We start from the raw sequence: 23,577 nt of genomic DNA on the forward strand, positions 1-23,577 counted from the left end.
CAATAAATATAAAGATATTAACATATATAAACATTCATATAAATGAATCATAACACACGCAATTATTCATAGTAGTCTCAACCATATGGATACATGTATTTATATTAGAGTATCGTCACTTATGCATTTGTAGTGATCTTTATTGCTCTCAAGAGCCATTATCAATGGATTTCATTCTACCATACACAAGATTAGTCGGTTAATGTTATTTGTCAAGGTAAATTCCTTAAATTATGACATCCTTCTCCTCTCACTTTAGGTTTGAAAAAAAATGTAATTATTTTATACGGGGTAGATTTCAACCTGACTCACTTAGAACCCGGTTCACCAGGTTGAACCCGTGGTGAGCCGGGCTAGCTCACCAATCCACCTAATTTAATTTAATTATTTATTATTTTGTGTTTCAATATTATTAGTTAGCATTTTTTTTATTATATCGTAGATGGTGATAAAAAATAAGATGTTTCAAGAGAGAAAAATATTATAAATTTATCTATTGAAGACTCTAATATTATAAATGGATAATAAGTGATACAAAAATTATCAATATTAAAAACTTATTTGTTCACCTCCTTTTGTACATGTTTTTGGATTACACTAGATTGTATGATACTTTTTATTTATTTTGAATTGTCTTTGGAGTTTAACATCATTTTAGTATGATATTTATTTAGATTTGAATTAAAAAAATTGTAATTTTTTTATTTAGAAAAAACTTATAATTAAATGAATGAGTGAGTCAACCCGTTTAACCCACCAACCCGTGGTGCGTCGAGTCGGGTTCGAATTTTTTCAGCTCGCTAATAAGTGAGTCGGGTTGGGTTGGCTCACTAAGGCTTTGTTCACTTGAATGGATTTTGGAAAAGAGATTGAATGAATTTGAAAGGATTTGAAGGTAAATTTTTTGTTGTTTATTTAAGTGGATTTAGAGGTAAGCGAGAGTGGATTTGGAAGTAAAGTTTGTGAGAATTAGTGTAAGATTTGATTGATGTGACAAATTAAAAAAAATTTACTTCCAAATCCACCCTCACTTACTTTCAAATCCTCTCAAATCCATTCAATCACTCTCCTCCAACTCCATTCAAGTGAACCAAGTGTAAGTGATCAACCCATGGTGAACCGAATTACCCATTTTGACATGTCTACACACAACATACGCCACATTCTATAATTGAGATTTGATGATCATTAAAGCGAAAATATAACTCATAATACAAAATTTATATATTAATCCATACACTACTAAAATCATCACAAGAAACTTCTCATTAAAATTTATTCACAATATTTACAGTACATACTCAAAATCATGTTAATCCAAGAAACATCATAATACATACGTAGACATCATGATAATTTCATCTCAAACAAGTAATGTTCAGTGCCTTTCACAAAAGATTACTAACTAAAGTCTTGACGTGCCAAACCTTTCGAAAAAATGGCACATTGACTCAATTAAGTTTACTAAATAAATGCAATCAATGTAAAAATCATGTTTAGAAACAAAAAAGTGTAACCAGATTTAAAAAAAAAAAAGGAAAAAAAATGATGAACCAGACAGGTTGGCACAAGGAAAATGATGAACAAGGAAAAAAAAAACAACTGTTTGTATTTTCTGATATTATTTGTGTATCTTTTTCTTTTTTCCTTTATTATTAATAGTTTTTAATGTCATGCACCCTTATGCGTAAGGTGACGGTTTATGTATAATTATAATGTGGACTTTTCCAATGTCCTAAATTGTTCTAAAAATTAGGCATGGGGTCCTGTTAATAGGGTCACCCAATAAACTTAATATTAAAAACTATTTTTACAAAATGGAACTGAGTTTTGGATTCCTTGGTGCAGTTTCTCAAATTGAAATAACTTCCATCGAAGTTCAAGTTCAAAATAAACAAAATTAAGGCCTACGGTGTATCATGTTCCTGCTTACAACATGCACTACCTACATTAGTTACAAAAATCGTTGCTGAGTCGCTGCTGCAATCAAGAAAATGAAGAGCATGTAATCAAACTTTTGTGTATATAAATTATTCTTTGTTACGAGAAGAGCGACCCTTCCTTTGACCTCCAAGAATACGAGAAATTTGCAATCCTCGACTGAATGCTTGGTTGAACAACATTCGCGTCTGAAATTCTGAAACAAAAGGAAACCAAGCCAGGAAGGCAACAGGAGTGAATAAAAGCAAACCCATGACTATCTCATAACCACGAGCAAGAGTTTTTACTGATTCCCAGAATCCTGCTCGTCGAACTAGAGGCTTTAGGGCTTGCGCAATCTGCAAGAGAAGAAAAATTGGAATTCAAAAACCATAGTATACTACTACAAGGAATTGATGTGCATTATTTTCGTGTCAATGAGAGTTCTGAAGTCCAATATGTTTTCACCGGTAGATGAGCTCAAACTCTCTCGGGCTCATAATCAGACAAATTCATGCTCGAGGGTAGCATATATCAGTTCAAAACAATGACAATAGTATGGAGAAAAAACAAAGCATTCACCTGTAGCATTCCCCAACCAGTTGGCATAAAGGCAAGAATGCAAACAACAATATCCTGGATAGTCATGTGAGGAAGTGCAATCAGGGTGACTAGAACAGCGACAAAAGTTAAGAATATCATCCCCTTGATTAGCCGGAAGACAAGTTGAAAATCTGCACTGAATTTCCGTCTCCCAACGGACACCGTCTGAGACAAAACGGAAAAAGAAAATCAGAAAACATAAATTTACCCCAAGACTGATCCTTTTGACATCTATAGGAATTCTAATTTGCTTAAAGTATTTGGGCAAGAAAGTGGACAAGCCTTTTGGTTCACTGATAAATTATACTACGTTTGAGAACCCCGCCCAACACACTGTCCACCAAGCAAAGACAGTGAATGGGCCATAATATTCATATTGAGAAGTCATACATCACATGAACAACTTTAACTCGCCCTACAATATACAAAGTAGCTTGCTACTGACCTTAATCACAAATAATATGAGAAAGATCACCAGCCACGAGATGCCATAGACCTGTACAAAGAAAAGGATATCCATTCAATATGCCAAACTATGAAAGCGACATAAATAGTTGCAGAAAAAAGGGAAAAACAAGGTAAAAGACTTGCCAGAAAACTTTTCGTCTTTCTAGTAAAGGTCAAGTGATAAACAAGACCATACTGGTATATAAAAAAACGCAAAGACAACAATATCTCTGCAATGATTCCACGCATTCCTGAATATTGAAGATGCTCTTGTTCCTCCTCCCACCAGGATTCCCAACTTTTTTCAGGTGTTACACCTATACCACCTTGGATGCTAATCCATTTATTCCAATCAGTCCAATCATCGACAATCTTTTGCCACTCAAACCCAGAAGGATTGAACAAGAAGGGAGCATAAAGCCAGGTTCCAACCATAAACCACATCGGTACAGTAATCATTAGATATGCAACCCCACTTCTATACGTGTGACTGAATATTTGGTATACAATAAGCAAAATCATTAGCTCAATACCCTTGACAAAGTGGCTACGGGAGTAAAGTCTATAGTTGTCTGCAAATTTAGCATGGAAAACCACAAATCCTCGACCAGTAGGTCTATATTTTGCACCTCCATGAAGCAATGTCCTTCCATAATAGTGAGTCTTTGTCCCAAGCGAAAATGTGAAGAAAACTGGAGCTAGCTGCAACTGCATTAATATGAACTCACTAAGTGCAGTTCGGAAGCCTCTTTCCAAGCCAATTTCCATCAACATGGGCAAGGCCATCAAAAACCCAATTTGAACAAAGGACTGAGAGGCGAGAGCCACTTGAAGAGGCTTATTGTCTCGAATGGCTTTTTGTGTACTCAAACCTTCTTCTAGTCCACTAAGAACAAGATAAAGGCGACCATAGAGGAATACATATACAGTGAGAACAGTTATCTGCCCAAAGTTTAAAGAGGAAAAGGAAATGTTCAGAAGCCTGAGAAATGAGAACAAAGTAAGAGCTAATTCAGGTGGTAACGTACAAGAGTGCTAAAGTAAAATCCAATTGTGGTGAAATAACAGGACAGCATTCTGAAGAAGTCAAAGCGATGGCCAAGTCGGTACACATCTCGACTCAATGTTTGTTCTCCATTTCCGTTAGCTATCTTTGCTTCAAACATAGAAATCTGGTTGAGACCCACATCTCTGCCCTTACCAACTTGTATGTATTCATGATGGGTAACGTTTCCTTCGCGGAGTGTAGAGTTGAAGCCTGCAAATAACATAGTATAATTAAATGAAGATGTGAATCAAGCATAAGGAAAATAAAGGGGAGAATTGAAAGTCACTTCACCAGCAAAAATATCTTCACTCAAATTGATAACCTTGGAGGCTTTACTAACACCCCCTCTTGTGAGGTGAAAAAGCCTATCAAAGACATCGGGATGACCATAGTGGAAGCGAACCCTACACAAACATATTTTATATGAAGCCCAACAAATGGAGATCTAAACGACACAAATAAACAAAGATCTATATATTGGAATGCATGAAAATTATTCAATAATATTTTGATTACATCTTTAGATCTTAACGGCATTATCTCTTGGCATTAGTTTTCCCTATTTCATGTGTCTCCTACTGGTGTAGTTCCTCTTGAATATCACCTAACCAGAAACTAATCAACTCAAGCATCATCAATGAACTTCCTAAGTCTTGTGGGTCATCCAGCTACGATAGCTCAAGGGTACAAATTAGTTGTGTATATCCGTATTAAATTTTATCCCTTTTATTATGATATAATACTAGTATAAATAAGAGTTAGTACTTTAGATTTATCACCATGTTGTAATACATTGCTTTATGTCAAGTTAATATCAATTTCAGAGTACTTAATCTGTATTATCTCCTTTTCCTCTCTCTCTCCATATATATATATATATATATATGTGTGTGTGTGTGTGTGTGTGTGTGTGTGTGTGTGTGTGTATTATCTTAAACCCTACATTTTTTGACAAAACAAACATGATAAATATATGAACTTCCAGATATTTATATGTGAAGTTTATGATCAGAGGTCTAAAGGAATTGATTAGATAGTGCTATATAAATCTTCATTTTACTTAATAGCTGCTTTGTCAATGCATAGCTTCCACGTGGACTTATTCTATACTTTTATACCAAAGATTGAAAATAGAAGCAAACAAACCTAAAGCTCTTTGTCAAGAAAGTATATCATACTTGATCTTATAAAGTGGTTTAAGTCTAACTCAATCCTACAAAAATAGCTTACAAGTGAAGGTTGTCCCCACATATATATACTTATTCTCACACTATCTCTAGTCAATGTGAGACCTAAGTTTTTAACAACACATCCTGTCAGGTCCATCACTATTGGGCAACGGTGTACTACTTTGCCAAATTATATTAGAGTTGTCCACTGAGTCAAGGGCTATTGATCAAGGCATTTGTGTTTAAGTGATCACCCATGTCATTAGACACGAGGTTTAGCATGGTCCTGTATTCAAATCTCACCAGGACCAGCAATGTACTTTTTTCTCATTCCCTCACACAGACCCCTTATTTCCTACTTCTCTCCCAAAATCACGTACCTATTTTAATAATCAACACATACACAATAAAGAAAAAGCACGAACTCACTTCAGTGGATTAGCCAACAATCTCTGACCAATTGTCACAAAACTGGTCTCCTGATTTGACATGAACCATGCAAGAGAAGAAACACTGAAATCTCGGAACAAAACAACAGTCAGTGACACATTGCGAACTTTAGGTTCAATTTTTTCCCTAGAAGTACAAGGACAAAATGATTTCACCTTCCAGTAAAAATGTGCTCCCTAAGACCAAGAATACTTGGGAATCTCACTCCATCATGCTTCTTAAGGAATTCTTGCAACAAATTCCTCATTTTTAAAGCTTCTTCCATGTAGTTATCCTGTAAAAAAAGAGACAATTTAATTACGTAAAAGAGAATGAGATAACAGTTTTGAGCTTCTCGCACAAGTATCATACCTGGTTCATATCTATTGTTTGCAAGCCTTCCCCACGTGTGAAAATTATGGCATGGTTTTGATTTTCAGGTTTGCCCTCACCTAAGATGGCTGGTCCAGGAAGCTTTATTTTATATATGACCTGATTAAGATAATAAAAGGAGACTAAAAACCAATCTGGTAATAGAAGAATAATGAATGACATATTGTGGAGAAGAGAATGTAGGCTCAGCAACAGTTCAAGTCATGAATCGTATTTGGTCTTATGGATATGGTATAACTATTTACTTAATAGATTTAGATATACAATGAGAAACCATTGTTTCTTTAAGTTGAATTTAAATAATTTTTGCATATGTTCTGCAGTGAAAACAATCACTGGAAATATTTTTGATAATCACAACTAAAAGTTAAAACAAAAATGTTCAAATCTGAATATAAATTGAACTAAGTTGCTATAAAAGGAAGTAAGATGGGCAAAAGTTTGACCTGGTATGAACAGGTATATAAAAACAGCGCTCTACATTTTGCTCAAGAGGAGGGAGTGAGAGAGATGGTGGATGTCTATGCATCTGATCTCTTATAACTGATTAAAGTTAATCAATAATAAAGAAGATATCCAAAAGATGTCAAATAGCAACGACAACAACAGTCATATTTGATTAGGTGAGGTAATCCGCATCTATGTGACCAGTATTTAAAATTATATACTTTGTTAAAAAGAAACAAGTTTTCGTTCCACCACGTAAACATCTAAGACATAAACATCTTTGAAAAGCAGTATGCAATTATGCAGCAAGTTTGTTGTTTGTATGTTCTTCATGTGACATGTGAATGCTTCCCGAGAGTGGCCATTGCATATGCAAGCAGAGAAACTAACAGTCTGCTTGCATCTTTAGTTTTTTTCATTTCATGTTGTATATAACCTTCCTGTTTTAGAGGATTATACATCCTCCTAGGGTTGTATTTAACCTCTTTTATGAACGAAAAAACTAAATTTTCTATCAAAAAAAAATTATTAGAAGTAAAAATGATGAAAGTATTATTTACAGCCTTTCTTTATCAAGATTAGCATACCTGGTCTAAATATTGCACAGGCTCTGTCTCTGAAGGACTACTGGATTTTGGCATAGCCTTCACCAAGCAAGAGTAATAAACCTTATTGATCTTTTTTGGTCTCTCTTTGCTAGGCTCCTCTACCTCATCAATATAGGCAACTCGAAGTGAAGGGTATCTGCCAAATAAAAGCAACCAAACCATTTGATATGTATTATTATACATCAAGGCCAGTACTATTAACCTTGGACATTTATTTACCTTGTCATAAGTCTCAATATGTCCTGTGCACGAGCAGCACCAGATCGCTTGTCAATCCCATACTGTTGACATGACACCACATATGAGAATTTCATATCAGCCACAGCTTGACACTGTGTCCATAGTGACCTATCCCCCTTCGAGTTATCATCTGAATTTTCTATGGCCTTATAGCCTTCCATCAAATCTGCACGTTTATAACATTCATTCAGAGAAATAAAATACAAAAAAAAAATTTAGAAACAATTTTCATGAACTAGTATTTCACAACCAAATTATAAGCAACAAATAAAAGATCATTTGATCAATTTAGAAGGAAAGTTCACCTTCATCTTTGGCCATATCAAGAAAAGACTGGAGCTCCAAAGCTTTTCTGTAGTACATCATACCTCTGACTGCATCAACGAGAATGTTTCAATTAAATGCAACGAACAATATGAAATTGTCAGTATGAGGAAAGGATACAGTTTGTACAGCAATGTGTTAGTATGTGTGCTTGTTTGTGTTTGTGAGAGGAAGAGAAAGAGAGAACCAGTTCTGGTCAAAGTTTGGCCACGGTATGATGCCCAGCGACGAAGTTCTTCTTCTAACTCATCAGATTCATTTCCTTTAAGCTCCTCTTCACTGGAATAACCCACTCGCTGAAGAAAGTTGTTCCATTCATCTACATGCATCAATAACAAAAAAATGCAAAGAAATGCATTCATATTCATCCCTTGGATTTTCACATTTATGCAACAGTGCTTTATGGGCAAGGCTAAACCTGGAAATATCTTTTGCAAGTAGAAGAGTATAGAAACACCATCTTCATTAGGTGAATCCAAATCGTACATGGAAAAGAGAACCTCTTCGGTATAGTATGGCGTTAAAACCCTGCAAAGTCCATTAGGGAAAAAAACAAATTGTCCCAAGGGCATCAGTAATGGAGCACTAAATACGCCCTATAAATTATTTAAATTACCTAAGAGGCAAGCCCCTAATAAATTTTGTATTTTAAATACAAAAAAAAAAACTTTATACAGTAAATTAATCTTATTTATATTTTGTTAATCAATAAATGAATATCAATAAGCAGTTATAAGAGTATTATTGAGGTATGGCACTCTGTAGGACACATATCTAGATATGTATCTTACGCATATAGTATCCCACATATTTTTAGAAAAATCATATGATTGTGTCAAACACATACCACAGTTGTAAACAGCAAGAGGCGGTTATGGTGCCAATTTGTTCTTTGTGGTATTTTGAATGAGTGAACCTTGCATAATTTATATCTGGTGTATACAGCAGAATTTTCTAACAAAAAAAGCTATTTGTGTTCAATTTTTAAGTTCAACAGGATGATAGTCTCAATTCATACCCATTAAACTTATATTTCATGCACCACAATTTCAAGCTGAGGTTCTAAGAGAAACAAATTATTAAAGCTTTCAACCAGATACTTTTTTAGCTGTGGAATCTTTGTTTCCTTCTTTGGCCCATCTTCCAAAAATGTTTATTGCTGAAAGCTTCCCGTAAACCAAATAAACAGTTTTTATTGTCTATCACAATATATTATAATAATCCATAAAATTGACCAGCTAAAACTTGTCATATAGGCACTTTAAATTGTTAGATGTTAAGATGTGTGTCTTTATTATTTGGGCTTAGTCTATTCTGTATTAAGGGCATTGGCCCATATCTTACAATATAAATAAACTACCCTATGTGTAGTCTAAACACACAAGGGATATTTTCTCCCAATCTTCTTTATTTCTCACATGGTATCTAGAGCACAGGAATAGTTCCAGTCAACTCCACGGTCTCCGGCATCCATCACTGCTGCTGTTGTCGCAGTCGCCGCCGCTGCCGTCGCCACCGCCGCCATCGTCGCTGCCGTCGCCGCCGCCGCCGCCGTCGCCGGAGTTCCAGAATCGACCGGCGACCACACCATCGGAAGCGTCTCGGCCGGGCGACCACCGTCGTACAAAGATCACGGCGATCGGACCTCTCACGCGCCGCCGCAAGAGTCGCCGCTGCCGCCGGAGGTTTCCACCGCCGATCAGCACCGTCGTGATCGCCTCCTCGCCCTCTTTCTGGATCTGTGGTCGTTGCGTCAATTAGAGCACTTTGAATTTTTAGGGTTTCTCCCTCTCCATGGCTGCCCAACTTGATGATCGGAGTCAGTCTCGCCAATCAGGTAAAGGACGTCCAAAATGTGACCACTGTGGCAAGCTAGGCCACAAAATTGATAGATGTTATGCGCTTCATGGACATCCTCCTCGACCTATAGCAATGGCTAATTCTGATCCACCTCTCCCATCACCGTCTGCAGACCATCCTACATCAAATCCCATAAATAACCCTTTACTCTTTCAGGAATTTCTCAGATGGTATGAGGACCGTCAGCACTCTAGTTCCACTACATCTGCTTCTATTACACGCGCAGGTACTCCTTTTATTGGTCTGACTCACTCTCTCGGATCTTGGGTCCTTGACTCAGGCGCCACCGATCATATCACTGGTAACAAGTCCTTGTTTTCTTCCTTGTCATGTCCGGTTAATTTACCCTCGGTAACGATGGCTGATGGGTCTAGAGTCTCATCTCGTGGTATTGGTACTGTTCATATTTTTCCCTCCATATCCATTGATAATGTACTTTATGTCCCTGGGTCTCCGTTTAACTTATTGTCCGTAAGTCGTCTAACTCGTTCCCTTAATTGTGTTATTTCTTTTACCAAAGATTCTGTTTGGTTGCAGGACCGGAGTTCGAAACACATGATTGGCACAGGATGTGAGTCTCATGGCCTATATCATCTCAGCCCTTCTCCACATGCTGGCGTAATCATGGAGTCACCATCCCTTCTTCATGCTCAGTTAGGTCATCCCAGTCTTGCCAAACTGCAGCAACTTGTTCCGAGTCTGTCCAAATTATCAAGTTTGTCGTGTGAGTCTTGTCAGTTAGGTAAACATACTCGTAGTTCCTTTCCTCGTAGTGTTTCACAACGAGCGTCATCCCCCTTTTCATTGGTTCATTCTGATATTTGGGGACCTAGTCGTGTTAAGTCAACTTTAGGATTTCAGTATTTTGTTACCTTTATTGATGACTATTCCAGATGTACTTGGTTGTTTCTCATGAAGAGTCGTTCTGAGTTGTTTTCTATTTTTCAAACCTTTTTCAATGAAATAAAAACTCAGTTTGGGGTTTCTATTCGCACTTTACGCAGTGATAATGGCCGTGAATACCTTTCTCAACAGTTTAAACATTTTATGGCTTCTCATGGCATTCTTCACCAAACCTCATGTGCTTATACCCCTCAACAAAATGGGGTGGCGGAGCGCAAGAATAGACACCTTATTGAAACAACTCGTACCCTTCTCATTCATGGTCAAGTACCCTCACGTTTTTGGGGTGATGCTGTTCTCACGGCATGTTATCTTATCAACCGCATGCCATCTTCCGTCCTAGAAAACAAAATCCCTCATTCTATCTTATTTCCTCAAGACCCTCTGCATCCATTACCTCTTCGAGTTTTTGGGTCTACATGTTTTGTTCATGATTTTAGTCCTGGTCTTGATAAGTTGTCCCCTAGGTCTCACAAATGTGTCTTCTTAGGATTTCCACGGTCACAAAAGGGCTATAAGTGTTTTTCCCCTTCCCTCAATCGTCATTTTATCTCTGCTGATGTCACTTTTGATGAGTCTTCTTTTTACTTTTCACATCTATCTTCTAGTTCTGTACCTCTCCCTGTTACTGTTGATATTCCTCTTATCTGTGATCCTCCTGGTGATGCTCCACCCATTTTGTCTTCTCCTTCTTTAGACTCTCATTCACCACAGGATCATCCTTCACCTCCACCCCTTCAGGTTTATAGTCGCCGTAATTGTCTCCCTCATGACTCACTTCCGGTGCCGCCTCATGTGTCTCCTCCGGCTCCCGCAACTGAGTCTGACTTGCCTATTGCCCTCCGTAAAGGTATACGCTCTACCCGTAACCCTTCCCCCCATTATACTGTTCTTAATTACCACAGATTATCTCCATCTTTTTATACTTGTCTCTCATCCATTTCTTCTGTGTCAATTCCCAAATCTGTGGGTGATGCCTTAACTCATCCTGGTTGGCGTCAAGCTATGATGGATGAATTAAGTGCTTTACAGGAAAGTGGAACTTGGGAGCTTGTCCAATTACCATCTGGAAAGTCTGTTGTTGGTTGCAGGTGGGTGTATGCTATCAAGGTTGGTCCTGATGGCACCATTGATCGTCTGAAAGCTCGACTGGTTGCCAAAGGCTACACACAGATTTTTGGTTTGGATTATGGTGATACTTTTTCTCCAGTAGCAAAAATGACCTCTGTTCGCCTGTTCATTGCCATGGCCGCTCTTCGACAATGGCCTCTTTACCAACTTGATGTCAAAAATGCTTTTCTCAATGGTGATTTGCAGGAAGAAATTTATATGGAGCAACCACCTGGCTTTGTTGCTCAGGGGGAGTCATCTGGATTGGTATGTCGTCTTCGCAAATCCTTATATGGCCTAAAACAGTCTCCTCGGGCCTGGTTTGGTAAATTCAGTTGTGTTGTTCAACAATTTGGTATGTCTCGCAGTGAAGCGGATCATTCAGTGTTCTATCGCCACTCGAGTGCTGGATGTATCTATTTAATAGTGTATGTCGATGATATTGTTCTCACAGGAAGCGACTATCTTGGCATCTCTCAGATGAAACAACACCTTTGTCATCATTTTCAAACCAAAGATCTTGGCAAACTCCGGTACTTTTTGGGTATTGAAGTAGCACAATCCAATGATGGTATTGTCATATCTCAGAGGAAGTATGCGTTAGACATCTTGGAGGAAACAGGGTTAATGAATTGTAAATCTGTTGAGACACCTATGGACCCTAACATCAAACTCCTACCAAATCAGGGGGAGCCTTTCTCAGATCCTGAACGGTACAGAAGACTAGTTGGTAAATTAAACTATCTTACTGTTACGCGTCCTGACATTTCCTTCGCAGTTAGTGTGGTGAGTCAATTTCTAAACTCCCCATGTGAAGACCATTGGGATGCAGTTGTTCGTATACTGAAGTATATTAAAAGATCACCTGGAAAAGGTTTGCTATATGGCCCTAACAACGATACAAAGATCGTTTGCTATTCAGATGCTGATTGGGCTGGTTCCCCTTCTGATAGGAGGTCTACTTCTGGATATTGTGTCTCTATTGGTAGCAACTTGATATCTTGGAAAAGTAAGAAGCAAAGTGTTGTGGCAAGGTCGAGTGCAGAAGCAGAATATAGAGCTATGGCATCAGCTACTTGCGAGCTTGTGTGGCTTAAACAATTGCTTAGTGAATTGAAATTTGGAGATGTCACTCACATGATACTTATATGTGATAATCAAGCTGCTCTCCATATTAGCTCTAACCCTGTCTTCCATGAGAGAACCAAACACATTGAAGTTGATTGTCATTTCATTCGAGAAAAAATCATATCCGGAGATATCAAGACTGAGTTTGTTAACTCAAGCAACCAGTTGGCAGACATATTCACTAAGTCCTTACGAGGACCTATAATTGATTATCTTTGTAACAAGCTTGGAACATATGATTTATATGCTCCAGCTTGAGGGGGAGTGTTAGATGTTAAGATGTGTGTCTTTATTATTTGGGCTTAGTCTATTCTGTATTAAGGGCATTGGCCCATATCTTACAATATAAATAAACTACCCTATGTGTAGTCTAAACACACAAGGGATATTTTCTCCCAATCTTCTTTATTTCTCACATAAATATTTAAAATCCTTCAAACTAACAAATTGGATAGCTTCTCGTACTGAGAAATATTTGAATCTTCATTCCGTCAATAAAATTGAAATATTGTACTGAAAGGAATTTACTCAAATAATGTAAATAACATTTTGGAACAAAATTAAATGAAAACTTACGAGAATGAAAGCATATTGCGAACTTTGGGTGCTGTAGGCATATCCATATACAGTGAATTAGAGAAAAACGAAATGCGCCTTTTAGCTTCTAAGTTAGATGGCACATCCATTGCTGATTCTTTAGTTGTAAGCAGTAAGTTAAGCCGTTTAATCTACAAATGTAGAAAAATGTAAGCAGATCATCAGATTTACTTCACTAATCAAATTTTCAGTAGAATACTTTATTGAGTGGCAAACCTTCTCTGTCCAAGCTTCAGTAACTGGTTCAATTGGAAACCTGATAGCCCCTTCAGATGCAAATAACTGATATTGTTGCTCAAGAAGAAGCATTCCCTCATGTCCAGATCCACCGTGGATTGAATCTACCAAGCTACTCAAAAAAAATGATACAAAATAATATTCAGTGGGACAATGCCCTTTATAAATGCTGGAAACATGGGATTCATTATCAGTACCTGAATATATGATCCTCCATCATTATATCTCTAGTCACTACCTCCAGCATATCCTGGAATAGAAGCACAATTTGATCCCTGTCTTCATGCTTATTCTCTAACTGTAATCAATAAAAAGCTTGATAAGATTTAACAAGCTAAAGATTATAAACTAAAATGCAAATTAGATAAGGGAGCTAAACATTACCAAATAATTTATTAGCTTAACAAATTGCTCATAAAGGCTAGGAAGTGCACTGAGTCTGAATTCACTGGTAAGGTCATCAGCTTCAATATGTTTGTCTACTTCGGAGAAAATGTATTCTATGACCCTGAAATGAAGGGATTCAACAAACTAGAAAATAAGTTTACATAAACAAAGAATCATATAGAAGTCAATTAGATTAGACTGATTTCCAAAAGCCATGATATGTTATTATGTAGATCTACATAAGAATACTACGAGTATTATTACTCAGAACAAAAGCAACTGCGTAATACTTCTTTGAGAGACTTACTGTTTTTCACGGTCCCCTTGAACCAAGTACTTAAAAATGCTCTTAAAAGAAGCATAGCACTCCTTAATAGCAGAATACATATAATGGTCAGTGTTAATTCTTTTTCTCAACTCTCTATCCTTTCCATTGCTGTCCTTGGCCATATCCAATGCAATTGGAATCTACAAAACAGATCATTGTTAAATGGACAGAAAAGATAGCAGAATTTTACATGATTTTAAAAAAATCAACAAATAAACCTTGCTAGCAAGTAGAAATGGTGGCCACTGTATAAGGTCCAACTCACGATCAGCCCAGTATGGCACAAGCAAAAGATCCATTTCCCTGTGTGGTACAAGTATAACCACCTCAGTTCAATATTGTTAAAAGAGTACAGTACTCTACTAGAGTAAACAGATTAAAAACCAAAATTGCAAATGTATCCTCCAGATTACCCATTACTGATAAGATCTTCCTCTCTAAAACTAGTGATTATTTGATTCCATAGTTGTGCAAATCTGGCAGCTTCTTTACCTTTGTTATTTGGGATCTGTATCAATAAGCCAATGTAAATTTAATGAAATGATGTTTAAATTTTTCCGTCATCTAAAAAGGTGAAAAAATATTTAACCAGATCAAATCTGCGAGATAAAGTGGCCTTTAATCCTTTTTTCCTCGGCTCACTCTTTTCCTCTGGGATCAAACAGGCATTGAAGGCACCAGGCAACGAATCAAATCGAGATCTAAGCATTCCCAGTGTCCTTATCTAACATCAGTAAAGAATTAAACAGTTCCAAGGTTAGAACAAGAAAACCATATATAAGTTCAGCATAAATAAGGGAACAATCTCGAGACTACAAATTCTTAGATAAATAAACATTCATAAAGTTAAAATCCCTAAAACTTTTACTTGAAAATGGCTTAGTTTCTTATTGTACTAGTTGAGAAAGATACAAGGGACTGTATGTGGGAGAGTTTGAGAGAGCTTGTACACTCCTCTTGTATGTTCTCATAGTATTCTTCTTCAAAAGTTGACATCTTTCATTCTGAACTTTATTTCTTTAAAATTTAAAAGTTTCTAATCAACTTGTGCATCTCTTCATTTTGATTTCAAACATATTTTTTACATTATGCTTTCCTAAATTTAGCTAAAACAACAACACCCTTACCAGTTCAACCAAATAAGACAAGCAAACTTGAAATGGAAGCAAATATAAACTAGAATATTCAACATGAAAACAATGCCCCAAGACTCAAAAAGCTAAATTCCCAGTATATAAATAACTAAAACAATACATCTGAAATAATAAACTCTAATTATAGAGTAAACGTTGAATGCAATACAATAATTATGAGTATCATTTGCTTATCAAGTTTAGATCAACAAAAAAAAGAAACAAAGAACATACAATCACCACATATGATGGTGGGGCATAAATGGAAGAAGCTGCCTGAAAATATTAGGAGAAACAGAAAAAAAATGACAGGAAATAATTGTCAATGACCTGCATGACAACATAGAACTAAGCACCGTTTTATAATCAAGGAACTTGATACATAAAGTGTCGTGCAAACATCAGAATGTGATAGCAACAAAAGAAGCTACAATAATTACCTAAATCGGAATCAGAGTAAAATAAATTACTGTTATATCATGTTGAAAATAAATGTAAGGAAAAAACTGCTTGAAGAACTGCCAACAATTGGGGAAAAGAGTGCATTGGGGGTAGTGTAAGCAAACAAGCAATAAATAAAAACACCACAATCGAAAACAATCCTTCAAGAGAAGGATTTAGAAGTGGACAATCTACTGACCTCTCCGAGTCTTCGGAATGCACCATAAATACCACCAAATAATGTAGAGAATATGGCATACCAAATCTGAGTATCCATAAAGTATACCTAAAAAAGAAAAGAGAAGTTGGATAACTGCATGACATATATTGAAATTTTGAACACTAACCAAATCAGGTACTTGTAAACACATACCAGAATAATTGGAGACCAAAGTGCAACAACAACACCAAGATTTTTTCGAGCTGCAAAGCACAAAACCTATAAATTCATTTTGAAAAAAAATATATAATAGCAAAAAAGGAAAGAGTTCCAGCTTACTACCACGGGGAAAGAATTCATGCCACTGAAAATTTGAGATTTTTACACTCATTATAGCTTTTGTTGGTTCTACCAGAGGTTTTATCTATAGTAAGAATCAAAGATACATATAATTAAAAAAAGTAAAATTGATATATTTTAAAATAAACAGATGAACGAAAAGATATCGCCACCTCTATACAGTAACTGAAAGCTAGCTTCGTAATTATAAGGAGAACCCAAAACATTGTGTACCTGACGTTATATACAAGATACATTAAGATTAGATTCCAAGGAAAATAATACCATTCACAATTTAAAGGAACTTCTCAAACTAGATTCTTACTTGAAAAGGGAAAATGTGCTTTCATGCATTCCCCTACCAACATAGAGTCGTGGCTGCCAATTACAAAGAATAAAAATCACCAATTTAAATTCAGTATCTCAGGTGCAAAAGCAAGAACCAACTGTTTTTATGTGTACCAGCCAAAAAGAATACAAAAAAAACAGGGATTCAATATCACCTACCTGTGACCACCACATCATAAGCATCACAATCCTATAGTTTGACCTCTCAAGAAAACGACGAATGAGTGGGAACAGAAACAGCATGGCAGCTAGCATATTTGGTGACAGGTATACAACAACAGCCATAATAAAGAATGAAGGCGACTTTGAATTGCTTCCAAACCAACTTTGTATCGTCTGAGCAAACCCAGGAGGATTTTCCCAAGTATAAGCATAACTAACTGATAGAACAATCACCCATGCTGCAGCTGAAACAACTTTTAGAATGTATCTCAACTTAACATGAATTGACATGCTCCATTGTGCTTTCCAACTGAGGATTACGTCCAGAATAGCTGCCCATGTAAACGTAAAGTAAAAATAATAACCATAAGTAACTTACACTTTCATAATGCCAAGAATGTTCAAAAAACTATGGGTGCTTTCTGTGGCCTTCTGCTTGCATTATCTACGCAATGTCACCTCAACTTTTTAAAATGGCCGTCAAATAGCAAGTAAAAAACAAAAAATTTTCACTAAATAAATCTTCCATTGATGTTTGTCAGTTGTACAGTTTCATGTTAAACAGACAAGCATTAAAAATGAAGAACAGAGGGCTCAAGAATAGAAGCCAGAGGGGAAATATAGGCTAAAACTTTATGCAGAAACAAACTACTAAATACAGAAATATAAATCTGGGTATTGAGAAGTATCTGCAACCAATATATGGGCTGGTAAGATTTGCTATTACCTACCTTGTCCAAGCTTCAATATAGCTGCAGTTATAAACACACTAAGGACCTTCTTGAAAACATTCACGTCAAATATTGCTCTTGCATCCCCAGTTCCATTCCAAGCAACAATAATCATAGCCTAAAGATAAATTTGCTCTCTCAGAAATGGATTTATTTTGCTAGATATTGAAGGGAAAAATCACTCATGCCAATTGTGAAGGACAATAGACAAATTCTTACCTGTAAGCATAGAATAAAAAAACCCCACATGCGATCAAAACTTCTGAAAATATGCCAAAATGACCTTATCTCAACAAAGTTGACTTTTCCAACCCATTTGTCCCTGTTAACTGGTTTGTTATCCTGCATATTCAAGTATATAACAAGGCGCAAAATTCAGTGGCAGGTACAAGTTCTAGGCTTTCAGCATTAGCTTATCCAAATGCACTTCGCTTACAACAATGAGAATTTAAAAAAGCACCCCATTTAACATTTCAAATCAGTATCATAATCAAATGCAGAAATTTTCCTTCCCATTTTCAAAGAAAAATAAAACAATCCAAGCAGTCATTGATTATCACATAATGATTATTTACAGAAAAAAGGCATATCATAACCAGTAATCAACAAATATATAATGCATGCATCTATAAATCAATTTTCAATGAATTATACACCTCCTTGTCAACTTCGAAACATTTTATTTGTTAAGAACTAAATTTATAAAACTTCTATATTAAGAAAAAATAAATGTTTATAACAAATAAGAAATTTAGAACACAATCAATGCTTACATTAGATTTGTCAAAATTTAACTGCTCAACTGGCAGGCAAAAAAAATCGGCATCAGCACGCATTGGCCAACCAAGCCGAAAACAATCAGCTGACCTGCAATTGTCATTGAAAATCAATACCAACACAGATACGAATAAAAGGAGAAAATCAATTAATTATACCAGAAATATTCATTTAAATCATCATAGTTCCTCCATTGTGAATGCTTTGACCTCCCTTTTTTGCTCCGTTCAGCTTCCTATTGGGCAGAGCAATCATTAATTTTTTGGGACATAATAATATGAATAACTAATGGATGTGCTACATATAGAGATAAAGAAAAAAAAAAATAGAAGAAAATAATGAAATGCAGAAAGCACCTTTGCAATCACATCATATATTGGAGTTACAACTTTCCTTAAGAAAGCCTCTTCTTCACCTCCATAGGCAGGCTTGACATTCTCTCCAGTCATTGGACTAACATTACCAGCAAGCATACCGTACAATTCAAAAGCCATCTACAACAAGCACCATAAAATGAGATCAAAAAAACTTTTGGTTCCTTCTGAAAAAACTCACTTAATACCAACCAAGTGAATGCTGCCAAAACCAAGAACATGTATCTGTCAGGGATAGGAACATTCATTATGATTTTGGGAATTGTACATTATCCAGGCCTCACAAGTAAAATGCTCATCTTGAGGATGCATGTTAAAACTATAAAACCATTAGGAAATAAAACAACACCAAAACTATGACAAGATTTATTTTAAGATACGAACTTTATTTTAAATATTATTTTCAGTTTGGTTCTAGTCTGTTTAGAACACCAACGAACACAAGCTTTTTTCTACTTTTTTTCCATGTTAAATGCAATGTGAAAAAACAATTGCTTCAGGGATGGGAACATTCATTATGATTTTGGGAATTGTACATTATCCAGGCCTCACAAGTAAAATGCTCATCTTGAGGATGCATGTTAAAACTATAAAACCACTAGGAAATAAAACAACACCAAAACTATGACAAGATTTATTTTAAGACAAGAACTTTATTTTAAATTTTATTTTCAGTTTGGTTCTAGTCTGTTTAGAACACCAACGAACACAAGCTTTTTTCTATTTTTTTTTCCATGTTAAATGCAATGTGAAAAAAAAAATTGCTTCTCTTTTATTGCAACCCAGAACCAAACACAAGGAATAGTCGAATGCCTCACTACAAGAGAAGAAATCTTGACATCAAGTTTTCACAAAGAAATTTATCAAGGGTTCTAAGAAAGCTTTTGGCTTAGAATTGACAGATAAAGACATCTTCACTTCAAACTGTTGTAATTATAGAAGGGGAATATTTCACACAATAGTTACCCAATAAGAGGTAAAATGGATAATGGGCCAAGTCCAATCCCTGTGGTTAATCCTGTTATAATATTTGGAATTAAAGCGTACAAGATTCAAGCAAGTAGGCAGAAAGGATAATGACAGGGATAACGTGATTGGAAAAATCAAGAAAATAAGTTTAAATTGAAATTATGTTCCATTACTATTAATAATTTATCTTCCCACTAACACATCTTTTACATATAAATACACATCTTTGTAAACAACATAGATTGGATAAGTCATAAAGCTTACGTGGTGATAGATATAGCAAAGGCATTCTGGCATGAATCTTAGGTTGGCAGCTTCACCCCATATCAGAAGATACAGACCCATATATAGTAGCTTACGCTGCTGCACTTCTTGTTGTATGGTTGGCAACCTGCAACATTCCACAATATATCTTACAATAGAAACTCAAATAAGCATACACTACATGGGAAACAAATTAAGAGTTAAAATTAAAACAAGATGCAAAAATCTGCTTTTAAAATTGAAAGTCACAAATAAATGTAAAGAATATTATTATGATTTAAAAATATAGAAAAACTATAACATAATAACAACTTCAAAAGCTTTCTTACCAAAAGTATGTATAGCTGCTCAAGTTAATAAAAAAAACAATTGCAGTATCTTTTAACATCAAGAGAACAGAAACTCTCACCAAAGGCTACTCTTCCGACCCAAATACTTGCACCACTTTTTGTAATTCTTAAAAAGTTTCTTCATCACTTCAGTAAGTGCACGTTCGTCCAACTAAGGAAAAAATCCATACAAGTTAAAAGCAGATTTTAACAAAATATTGTATGAATATTTTTCTAGGTGATCATAATGAAAATAAAGATATTGGAATAAGCAAACTGGAATTGTTCAGAACAGCAATCATAAGGAAGGAAAAAAGTCTCCTCTGAGCATCTTGAAATTTTTATAAAATTTCATTTAGCTAATTTCAACACAAATAAAAATAACCAAGTGTTAAATTACTTGTTCTGTACCGTCCCTCCCTCCCCGGGAAAAAAAAAAGCGTATCTACATCTAAAGTCTAAAGTAGCACTGAACTTTATAATTAAATTGAGTCACACTCTGTACAGAACCCAGCTTCAATATGAAACTATTAAGTTAAAACACATTAAAAAGCTTTAGAAACTAAATGACAACTAAAAACTTGAAAGTAAACCCTACCTTTGGCTGTTGATCAGGCTTGGGAAATTGCCTGATGTGCACATTTGCAAGCAATAAGATCAAATGCTCTCTCTGATTTGCTACATTGTGCTTCTGTATTTCGAACAAGAAGTGGAAGCAATTTGCATTGCTGTTGTTAGTAATAAATACATCATGTTCTGTTCAACTAATTCAAATTTAATACAAGACCCAACTGAATAAAGAAGTGAACAGTTGCAGACTCAAACTTACCTGAAATCCAAACATTACGCCAAGCCAGTCCAGAACGTCTTCATCTTTTTTTTTCTTGTAGTCCTTTGGCCAGACTAGACCCCTTGTATTACGAAGAGCATATACAGCCGCTTGGATCTGTGAAAAGTGATCAGCAAGTATTTTCATTAAAACTAGGAGTACAGAATATGAACATAACAATAGTACATATAGAGATAGAGATCATACCTCAGGAAATCTCATTATTGCCTGATTTGCACTATCAGGATCAAGAGGAAGAATATTATAAGGTACTAAGATCTCTGTTTTCTCAGCAACTTTATCTTGAGTCTCCAAAATCTGTTCCAACAGCAAATCAATCATTAATTATAAGTGTAAAGACAGGTGAAAACAAAATTGCAATGAATATCTTATTTAAATATTGATAACATCATAGGAGTTACAACAAGATAACCTCTCGATCAACTTCCATAGATTGTGTCATGTTAACAGCCTTCAAAACCTCAAAAAGAACATTAGCAGTCTGATATGCCTTGGTAAGTTGTGCACTGAAAGTAAGAGGACACACTCACTATAAGTACAAGATAGACAAATAACATATCACACTGCACACTACGTAGACAACATACCGATCAGCTTTATCAGCAGCATTTTGTAAGGCTTGGATATATTTTTTGTAGTAATGCTGATAAAAGCTCTGCATCTCACGAGCATCACTTTTCTTTACTCTTCCTTTCAATGTTGGATCATTTTCCTAAAATTGGAAATAGATGTTAAAAGATACACCAATTAAATCGATATAAGGGCATTATCATCCTTAAATCTAGTAGGTGGCTGTCCATTCTAAACAGGAAAAATGTTCATAAATAAGGCACTTATAGTCCAAATACGTAAGAACACTTAAAATCCTAGGCGAGGAACCAATTATTAATTTTCTGCAATGGTTATAAACATATTTATTATAACTCAAGATAATATCCGAGAGCTGATTCATTTTTTCTTTCAACACTGATGGTCTGTTTGGTTTTAGAAAGCGTGTTTCACTTTCTTGTTTCCATCTCCTCTTCAGAAATAATTCCAAAAATGACACTTAATTTCCTGTTATATATTTTCTATTTTCTTGTTCTTACTTTTTACCATTGCTGGTGCAAATATTTGAAAACAGAAAACAAGACAAATTTTTAACCATTGAAAAAGACATATTATAATTATATATTTATAACAGTATCTTGTATAAATGAAACAAAAAATTATCAATGCTTACTCTTTCCAAACGTTGAAGAAGGGCAGTTTTGAATTGCCGAACTCCACGACCACTTGAAGTAGGATCCAGTCTATGAGCTTTCTCAAACGCATAAAATCGGCCTACAATAGAAAAATACGCATGCCCCACAAAAAAGTACATTCAAGCGTCAAAAGGTGTGTAGTAAACTCTTCACAGCCAATGGAAGCTTGGAAAACTGGAATAGCAATAAAAGGTTTACATAACTTCACAAAGGGTGTGTTTGGTTAAACAATTTAACTAAGCACTTATTATATAATCCATTCTTATAAGTGGACTTATGTCACAAATTTGACCATCGACCTTGTTGAAATAAGCTAAAAAGAGATCAATCTAACGAGCTACAGCGAGACGCTTGCTGAAATCAGTTAAAAAGGGCTTATGGAAGTTGGAAGCTATCTTTATAAGTTCAAACAAGCTGCTCCAGTCACTCCAAATGCCTGTGGAGGAAACATGGTACCGGCCACTACGCAAGCAAGGAGTTCCGTCCAAGCATGAACACGCACGTGGACACTAAGGATAGGTCACATTACTACATTTCCAATTATAAAATCAACGCAACAATCAGAACAACACTGAAAAGCAACAACTCCACGTGAAGCATTCCGGTATACAAGAACAGACGGAAGTTTCGGCATGGCAACGCGGAAAACGAAGAGTCGAGAAAGTCCAGCATGAAACAGACTTACAGAGATAAGCAACTCTGGGGTGAGTCTTCTCGACCTCATTAGCAACACGAAGAATCGGTGCAATCTCGACAAGAGACGACGGAACGACCTCACTGTCAAATATTGCCTCGCCAAGGTTCCCGGCCGTTTGCGTCCGCGTGATCCGCCTCTGCGGCTGTCCTTGCGGCTCCGACGACGGCCCCGCCCTCGACGACATCCTCCCACGGATCTAACTCCCCCTTCCGTTTCACCAAAAACAGCAATGTGCACTGTAGCGAAAGAAAATCTTGCATGCAAAACCAGTGCACTGAGACGAAAACGCGAAGCACAAAGCCGTGGTTCTCGTGGAGGAAGGGAGTGTAAATAAATTAAAGATAGAAGATCTTGGCGGTGAAAGGAAGAAGAAGAACCCTAGGAGAGATGGAAATGGCAGATGAAGTGAGAGTGTGAGTGTTTGCAAAGAAAAGCAAGAAAAGCAAAGACAGAAAGGAATGTTGTTTGGGAAGTTCAAAGGGGTTACTATCGAGGACAGAGAAGCTTTCTTAGACCCCTGTATAGTAAGCTACGTGGTACATTTCGTCAAGCGAAGTCGTAGACTGGGTCCCTTTCTTTCA

General features: G+C 36.1%; 1 protein-coding gene across 1 annotated transcript; it reads right to left on the bottom strand.

Moving 5' to 3' along the window:
• Nucleotides 1-1,764: 1,764 nt before the first annotated feature.
• On the bottom strand, nucleotides 1,765-23,491 carry LOC108325941 (callose synthase 3). The gene is made up of 42 exons (XM_017559102.2): nucleotides 22,985-23,491; nucleotides 22,278-22,378; nucleotides 21,643-21,767; nucleotides 21,468-21,561; nucleotides 21,242-21,352; nucleotides 21,035-21,151; nucleotides 20,804-20,896; nucleotides 20,286-20,377; nucleotides 19,877-20,003; nucleotides 18,626-18,763; nucleotides 18,428-18,504; nucleotides 18,266-18,359; nucleotides 17,712-17,834; nucleotides 17,493-17,610; nucleotides 16,759-17,093; nucleotides 16,577-16,629; nucleotides 16,425-16,485; nucleotides 16,255-16,336; nucleotides 16,126-16,175; nucleotides 15,952-16,038; nucleotides 14,768-14,902; nucleotides 14,592-14,686; nucleotides 14,397-14,481; nucleotides 14,158-14,318; nucleotides 13,848-13,971; nucleotides 13,661-13,761; nucleotides 13,443-13,575; nucleotides 13,206-13,357; nucleotides 8,047-8,156; nucleotides 7,816-7,947; nucleotides 7,610-7,678; nucleotides 7,284-7,470; nucleotides 7,044-7,200; nucleotides 5,989-6,108; nucleotides 5,793-5,911; nucleotides 5,617-5,700; nucleotides 4,310-4,422; nucleotides 3,999-4,228; nucleotides 3,115-3,912; nucleotides 2,969-3,019; nucleotides 2,503-2,688; nucleotides 1,765-2,279 (listed from the first exon to the last, which is right to left on the bottom strand). Exons 1-42 carry the CDS (start codon nucleotides 23,178-23,180, stop codon nucleotides 2,031-2,033), a joined length of 5,865 nt encoding a protein of 1,954 aa, XP_017414591.1. The 5' UTR covers nucleotides 23,181-23,491; the 3' UTR covers nucleotides 1,765-2,030.
• Nucleotides 23,492-23,577: the final 86 nt, after the last annotated feature.

This window comes from Vigna angularis, chromosome 3 (genome assembly GCF_016808095.1).
Source record: "Vigna angularis cultivar LongXiaoDou No.4 chromosome 3, ASM1680809v1, whole genome shotgun sequence".
Lineage (NCBI taxonomy): Eukaryota > Viridiplantae > Streptophyta > Magnoliopsida > Fabales > Fabaceae > Vigna > Vigna angularis.

Bases quoted from the DNA above. Each gene is read 5' to 3' on its own strand.
- LOC108325941 (XM_017559102.2), bottom strand. From the start codon at position 23,180: ATGTCGTCGAGGGCGGGGCCGTCGTCGGAGCCGCAAGGACAGCCGCAG. The intron at 21,152-21,241 runs GTATGATCTCTA...CACTTTTCACAG, and splicing joins CAATAATGAGATTTCCTGAG to ATCCAAGCGGCTGTATATGC. The intron at 16,039-16,125 runs GTATGTGTTTAC...TTTCTTTTTTAG, and splicing joins TTTGGTCTCCAATTATTCTG to GTATACTTTATGGATACTCA.